Raw genomic sequence first — 7,743 nt, 5'->3', positions numbered from 1 at the left:
AAATCATTTCTTGCTTCGAAAACCTCTGCGTGTGGTTGCGTATTTTGTGGATCGGCAGATCATCTCATTTACCACTGTCAACGGTTCGCAAATTTATCGCCAAACCTTCGTCAGAAAGAGACCAAGAAACTTTCTCTTTGCCTTAATTGTCTAAAGGCGGGTCATCAGATGCGAGATTGTAAATCTGGATCTTGTCGCAAATGTCAATCGAAGCACCACACCCTTCTACATTTTGATCGTACAAATATAGCTTCACCTGCAACTCGAGGTGCGGCTTCTCAATCAACTACAGCTCAGTCGAACGCAATGATTGCAACGTCGCCTGTCCTTCCGCAAGCCCTTACTTCACAATCTCCATCTGATGCTGTGTTTTTAGCCACTGCGATAATTCTTGCTAAAAATCGTGCCGGAACTTTCGTCCCATGCCGCGCACTGTTGGACTCCGGTTCCCAGCCGCACTTTATTACAACCCGTTTCGCCAATCAATTACAACTTCGTAAAACCAAATCCTCGGCTGCCATTTCGGGCATNGTAACTCAGAAGCTGGACAAGGCAACCCAAGCCAAATGGGAGGAGAATTCTTCGAGCAACGAGCTGCCGTCGTGGGACCAGTTAGCTGACTTTTTAGAGAAGCGCTGTCGAACACTCGAAAACGTAGAGCATGCCATGGTAGAGCAAGGATTTCAGGTTGGAAAAAGTGGAAAAAACGTGAGTACCAATCAAAATAAATCATTTCTTGCTTCGAAAACCTCTGCGTGTGGTTGCGCATTTTGTGGATCGGCAGATCATCTCATTTACCACTGTCAACGGTTCGCAAATTTATCGCCAAACCTTCGTCAGAAAGAGACCAAGAAACTTTCTCTTTGCCTTAATTGTCTAAAGGCGGGTCATCAGATGCGAGATTGTAAATCTGGATCTTGTCGCAAATGTCAATCGAAGCACCACACCCTTCTACATTTTGATCGTACAAATATAGCTTCACCTGCAACTCGAGGTGCGGCTTCTCAATCAACTACAGCTCAGTCGAACGCAATGATTGCAACGTCGCCTGTCCTTCCACAAGCCCTTACTTCACAATCTCCATCTGATGCTGTGTTTTTAGCCACTGCGATAATTCTTGCTAAAAATCGTGCCGGAACTTTCGTCCCATGCCGCGCACTGTTGGACTCTGGTTCCCAGCCGCACTTTATTACAACTCGTTTCGCCAATCAATTACAACTTCGTAAAACCAAATCCTCGGCTGCCATTTCGGGCATTGGGGATGCCAATTTCTCCACAGAGGGTTACTCGGTCGATGTCGTTCTGAGGTCGCGGACTTCAGATTTTTCTACACGTATTACAGCCGTTGTTGCGCAAACAATCACTGAAAATCACCCTAGTTTTTCGGTGGTCACGGCGGACTGGAACGTTCCTTCAAACATTCAACTAGCTGACCCAAATTTCAACTTACCGCAGCGCATTGATTTGCTCATCGGAGCAGGATTGTTTTTCGAACTACTTTGTGTGGGGCAGATTCAGTTGGCGCCCGGTCTGCCAATACTTCAAAAAACTCTACTGGGCTGGGTGATATCCGGCGGTGGTCAACAGTCTTCAAAGCTCTCGTCATTTATAGTTAACAAAAGGTCTTCCAGCTGCGAAGATTCCAGCACTAGACTGGACGATTTAGTACGTCGTTTTTGGGAGGTTGAGCATGTTTTCGAACCAATCGTTAGGACNTGTTAACAAAAGGTCTTCCAGCTGCGAATATTCCAGCACTAGACTGGACGATTTAGTACGTCGTTTTTGGGAGGTTGAGCATGTTTTCGAACCAATCGTTAGGACAACAAAAGAAGAGCTTGACTGTGAGGCGCACTTCAAAAATAATCTTTCGCGTTTGCGCTCCGGTGAGTACTCAGTTCGACTGCCACTGAAGCTCGCTCCTGAGGCATTAGGCGATTCGTATNTAGTTCGACTGCCACTGAAGCTCCCTCCTGAGGCATTAGGCGATTCATATCTGCAAGCTAAGCGCCGTCTCGAAGGTCTTGAGCGGAAACTAGCCTATCCTCAATTGAAGGCGAAATATTCGGCATTTATTCGGGAGTATCTTGACCTCAATCACATGTCGTTGGTCCCCAGCGCTTTCGTTCAAGAGTGTAAATAATTCTTACCTCATCATTGCGTCATTAAAGATGATAGCTCCACAACAAAGCTTAGAGTCGTATTTGATGGTTCTGCTTCCACAAACTTTGAACGACTTACTCATGGCGGGGCCAACGATTCAGCCGAAACTCTTCGATATTCTCGTTCGATTTCGCTCATTTCCCGTTGAACTCACCTGAGACATATGCAAAATGTATCGGTGCGTTCGAGTCGCTGCACCCGATAACATGCTGCAATGCATATTGTGGCGTAACTCGCCAGAAGATGAATTCAGCGTTTATAAGCTGGATACAGTTACATATGGAACCAAGCCAGCAGCGTTTCTGGCCATACGGGCAATGCATCAGCCCGCCTCGGATGAGTCCTCATCTTACCCCTTAGGTGCACAAATCGTTATGCGCGACTTCTACGTAGATGATCTGATATCTGGTGGAAACACGGTAGAAGAAGTACTCGAAATCAGGCATCAAACGACCAGCCTCCTCGCTCGTGGCAATTTCCGCTTACGGAAGTGGTGCTCCAATAGCCAGGAGGTCCTGGGTGATATCCCTGATGCTGATAGGGAAAGTTTCCTGAAATTTGATGACGGTAGCAACATCACCAAAGCGTTGGGTCTTGAATGGGATCCACTCAAGGATAGTTTCTTGTTTGCTTTCACTCCCCGAATTGCACCTGACAGAAATTCCAAACGTTCTGCATTGTCTGCCATAGCTCGTTGCTATGATCCACTTGGACTTATTGGTCCGACTCTAACCAAGGCGAAAATTATTCTGCAGCGTATGTGGAGGGACAAACTTGAGTGGGACGAGAGCCTACCGCAATCGCTTGATACAGCTTGGTCTGCGTTCTGCAAGGACTTCGTCGACGTGCATCACTTATCATTCCCGCGTTACATCGGAGTCACACATGAAGTTCACGCATTTTGCGATGCCAGCCTCGAGGCATACGGCGCTTGTATTTATGCTCGCTCAATCCAAGATGGCAACATTCAAGTTCATCTATAGTGTTCAAAGGCTCGAGTCGCCCCATTGAAGACACTAACTGTGCCAAAGCTAGAGCTCTGCGCTGCTGGTTTACTAGCGCATTTAGTAGCCGAAATCGCAAAAATGAAGGTGTTTGATTGCTCCTTTTATTGCTGGTCGGACTCGACTGTGGTGCTGTCGTGGCTAAAGGAAGTACCCTCTAAATTCAACGTGTTTGTAGCTAATCGGATTTCTAGTATACAGCAACTTACAGAGGGCATACAGTGGCGCTACGTCCCTACAGCCATGAACCCAGCGGATATTTTGTCTAAGGGAGCTGCGCCTGCTGAGCTGTCACGTTCAACGCTTTGGACCCACGGTCCTCCATTCTTGCAGGTAGCAGAGCACGATTGGCCAGACATCACGGTGTCCCACACCAAACTTCCAGAAATTCGCCAAAGGGCTCTGGTGACTTTAAACGATAGAATCGATATCTCACTCTCTTNTAACGATAGAATCGACATCTCACTATCTTTTAAATACATAAACTCTTTTAGCACGATGCAACGCATTTTTGGATACGTGCGTAAATTTTTAAACATTCGCAGATCGAAAGCAACGCCGCATCTCACCTGTGAAAACGTTCATCAAGGAACTCAACTTTTAATTCGCCTCGTTCAAAGAGCGCGGCTTTGGCCAGAGTACGATGCGCTGAAGAACAACAAAAGTGTCCACTCTTCGAGCAGCATCGCGTCGTTGTCACCATTTTTGGATGACCTGGGAGTTATTAGAGTTGGTGGCCGACTAAAGCATTCAACGCTCGGCTTCGAAGCACGACATCCAAGCATTCTTCCAAAGGATCATCCTTTAACGTTCGCCATAATTACGTATTTCCATCGCAAGTGTCACCACGCAGGCCCCCAGTCCCTTCTAGCTTCAATTCGCATGCAGTACTGGCCTATAGGTGGAAGAAAGACTGTGGCACGCGCCCTACGAAAATGCGTCATATGCTGCAGATCAAAGCCACGACTTTTCGAGCACATCATGGCGGATTTGCCAAAAGAACGCATTCAAGCCTCGCGTGCCTTTATCATCTCTGGAGTGGACTATTGCAGACCATTCTATTATAAGCCCGAAGCGCGCAGTAAATCGCCCCAGAAATGCTATATCAGCGTATTCATTTGTTTTGCAACAAAGGCCGTTTGGATGGAACTGGTTAAGGACCTTTCAACTGGTGCCTTTCTGGATGCCCTAAAACGATTTGTCGCTACGCGTGGTACACCAAGCTGCATCTGGTCTGACAACGCAACCAATTTTGTAGGCGCTAAGAACGAGTTGAAAGATTTACGACGCGTGTTTCTCAGTGAAAAGCATCGTACAGAGGTTCACACGCACTGCCTTAACAATGGTTTCGATTGGCGATTCATACCGCCTCGTTCGCCGCACTTCGGTGGCCTTTGGGAGGCCGCAGTAAAAATGGCAAAGCAGCATTTGTATCGCACTGTTGGAACTGCAATTCTTGGTTNGGAACGAGCTGAAAGATTTACGACGCGTGTTTCTCAGTGAAAGGCATCGTACAGAGATTCACGCGCACTGTCTTAACAATGGTTTCGATTGGCGATTCATACCTCCTCGTTCGCCGCACTTCGGTGGCCTTTGGGAGGCCGCAGTAAAAATGGCAAAGCAGCATTTGTATCGCACTGTTGGAACTGCAATTATTGGTTTCGACGAATTGCGCACCTTGGTATGTGAAATCTCTGCCATAATTAATTCTCGCCCACTTGTGCCAATTTCAGAGAATCCCGACGATATTGACGTATTGACGCCAGGTCATTTTCTTATCGGTGGCCCCCTTACAGCACTTCCAGAACCGGACCNATTGGTTTCGATGAATTGCGCACCTTGGTATGTGAAATCTCTGCCATAATTAATTCTCGCCCACTTGTGCCAATTTCAGAGAATCCCGACGATATTGACGTATTGACGCCAGGTCATTTTCTTATCGGTGGCCCCCTTACAGCACTTCCAGAACCGGACCTTACGCCTCTAAATTACAATCGGCTCGATCGGTGGCAGCGCGTTACCTATTTGCAACAAATCTTCTGGAGGAGATGGAGTGAAGAATACTTAACTCTTCTCCAGCAGCGCGCCAAGTGGCGCACTCCACAGCCCAATATCCAAATCAACGACGTGGTATCAAGGATGAAAATTCTGCGCCTCTAAAGTGGCCTTTGGCTCGCGTCACTGAAGTCATCACTGGTATAGACGGTGTTGCTCGAGTTGCGGTTCTGCGTACCTCTACTGGCATTACGCGTCGAGCAGTGAATAAGCTGTGCGTCCTTCCCGTTAAGGATTCTGTTGAAAGCCCTGACCTTTCAACGGAGGGGAGGATGTTCGGAGCAGCAGCTGGAACCTAACTAGAAGAAATTCATTTACATCTTACTTATGTGCACTGCCCTGCATGGTAGCTAAAAACTAGCTTTGTAATACCATAACTTAATATTCCTTTAATTTTTAGTACATTTGGCCACCTTAATCTTAGCACTTGCGCTCAATATTAGTATCAATCATTCTTGTAGTTTTTTTCTCACTTGCCTTTTCTCTTCATCCTTAGCTGCGGTATATGTATGTACATATGTACATACATACATAAACATATATGTACGGTTGTGCCGAGCTGAGATTTGCATTCTTTTTGTCACTCGATTTTGGACATTAACTGTGAGCAGTTCGATTAGAAAATTTAATTGTTGTGCAACTATAGTCACGGCCACGTACCACTTGATTAGTAAGAACATTGTCTCTAAATGAATTACAAATAAGTTAAAAACACAGTGCGTTTAATGGTTTTAGACATTCATAGCTGCAAAAAAAAGGATTTGTAGCTCAACAGCTTTCATAACTTCACGTTCACTTACTCCCATGAATTGAAATTCCTCTTCCAAAGCTGTATGAGCCCAGAGAGTATTCGAAGTGTGAGGAGCACTTTTATTACTACTCGCAGCCGTAAATAGCTCATTCAATACATTCGGGTCTAAATCACACTCAGGCTTCGAACTACCGGGAACTTTCAAGTTTTTTAAGTTCCTCCACAAAACTTTGGACACAAATTACGTCAACAAAGGATCCCTCAAAGACATACTTAACGTAGTCTAGTTTGTCGCCACTAAGGCTTCGCGCATTAAAATGCAGCACAATAAGGCCCATCGACTGCTTACATAAAATGTCTAATAACATCTTATGGTTTCCACCAACACTGGAGGCGCTTTTGTTTGCTGGGTTTACTATCATTGAACTAATACGAAGAGAGACAACTACAAGTACATGTATATATAAATTTAAAATGCAAATGAGTACGATTGTAATATTTCATAAGACAGAGAGATTTTCGACAGCACACATGAATAAAAAGACAATAAGAGATTGAAAAGAGGGAAGATATTAACCTAAGTGTAAACATACGAATAAATAATAACGAAGTCAGTCGTCCACAGAGTAGTCATGTGCCTTTAGAAACAACGCGTTCAACTTCTTTGTTGGCAACTTTTATTGCTTCACCTTTTGGTTGAACTCTCACATTAATATTACCGCGAATAGAGAAGGTAGATGATAAACGCTTCCGCTTCTTAAGCTGCAAAGTAAATTGAAGGAGTTCATGGTTAATATTGGTGAGGCCTTCGTGAACATATATGCGCTCATCAGTATGACGGCCAATGTCACGCAATATTATTCCCCTCTTCTTCAGCTTGAAAAATTTCGCCAGCGCCATAAATATTAGTGATCGATCACCCGAGGAGACAAGCTTTACTATAATGGGCGAACTTTTGCTATTATTTTTGCGTACACGACAGACAGCACGAATGGGGGGAGTATTCACTTGAACAGCCTTGCAGATGTCGTTGAACACATCGCTCAGATGTTCATCATACATTTGAGGTATGCGATTAATTATAATATCGTTAGCAACGGAGGAATTTTCATATTCTCTGATGCTTGACCGCAATAGCTGCACTTCTTTCCTAAGTTCGTCCACATGTGCACACTCCCGCTCAGTTTTAGCTACCCGGTCTTCCAGCTATGTCATTCTCATCTTCACAGTTTGGATGTCAGCAGCCATCTCACTGAGTGTCTGCATCATTCTCTCTTCGAACTCTTTCATACGTGCCGTCAGCTGACTCATCATACTCCCATCTTCTCCTCAATTCGTAGGAGCCATGCAGAAGGCAGACTATCAGAAACTTTCGCCTTATATAATACAGCTGGAGTCTTTGAAGGCGATTGGTGTACGATACGTATGTTTCGTGTTCTTGTGCCCATATTCGCAGAAAAGTTTATCTCCAGCAAGTTAACTTCCATAGACAACGAAACTCACAGATAGATGGCGCTCAAAAAAGTATAAGTGGAACAGCGGATACAAAAAGCAGCTGATAAGAGAACAGCTGATGAAAGCACAGTGCAAGAAAATGTAGTAACAGGCACGTTGAGGTGTTATTGTTTTTGCAGTGTTATTGTTTTTGGAGATTTGTGTGTTTATTGTTTTTAATGATTTGTGTGTTTATGTTTTACCTCTTTTTTCTTCTTGTTTTAGTTAAAATCAATAATTTATCACAAAGAGAATGTTTTTGTCACTTTCTGCAATCGC

At 44.8% G+C, this 7,743-nt stretch overlaps 3 protein-coding genes across 3 annotated transcripts; all 3 read left to right on the top strand.

The window, feature by feature from the left end:
- The first annotated feature begins 593 nt into the window (after positions 1–593).
- LOC108361844 (uncharacterized) lies at positions 594–2,219 on the top strand. The gene is made up of 3 exons (XM_017614604.1): positions 594–1,712; positions 1,819–1,924; positions 1,976–2,219. The coding sequence occupies exons 1-3, from the start codon at positions 667–669 to the stop codon at positions 2,138–2,140; spliced, it is 1,317 nt and encodes a 438-aa protein (XP_017470093.1). The 5' UTR covers positions 594–666; the 3' UTR covers positions 2,141–2,219.
- Positions 2,220–2,330: 111 nt separating this feature from the next.
- LOC108361845 (uncharacterized) lies at positions 2,331–3,143 on the top strand. Its single transcript, XM_017614605.1, has one exon. The coding sequence runs from the start codon at positions 2,331–2,333 to the stop codon at positions 3,141–3,143; it is 813 nt and encodes a 270-aa protein (XP_017470094.1).
- Positions 3,144–3,614: 471 nt separating this feature from the next.
- Positions 3,615–5,338, top strand: LOC108361842 (uncharacterized). Its single transcript, XM_017614603.1, has 2 exons — positions 3,615–4,623; positions 4,984–5,338. Exons 1-2 carry the CDS (start codon positions 3,663–3,665, stop codon positions 5,322–5,324), a joined length of 1,302 nt encoding a protein of 433 aa, XP_017470092.1. The 5' UTR covers positions 3,615–3,662; the 3' UTR covers positions 5,325–5,338.
- The last annotated feature ends 2,405 nt before the right edge of the window (positions 5,339–7,743 follow it).

This window comes from Rhagoletis zephyria, unplaced genomic scaffold (assembly GCF_001687245.7).
Source record: "Rhagoletis zephyria isolate East Lansing unplaced genomic scaffold, Rhagoletis_zephyria_1.1 Rzeph_scaffold_00862, whole genome shotgun sequence".
NCBI lineage: Eukaryota > Metazoa > Arthropoda > Insecta > Diptera > Tephritidae > Rhagoletis > Rhagoletis zephyria.
The sequence above is the reverse complement of the archived record's forward strand: the minus strand, read 5'-3'. Positions and strand labels throughout refer to the sequence as shown.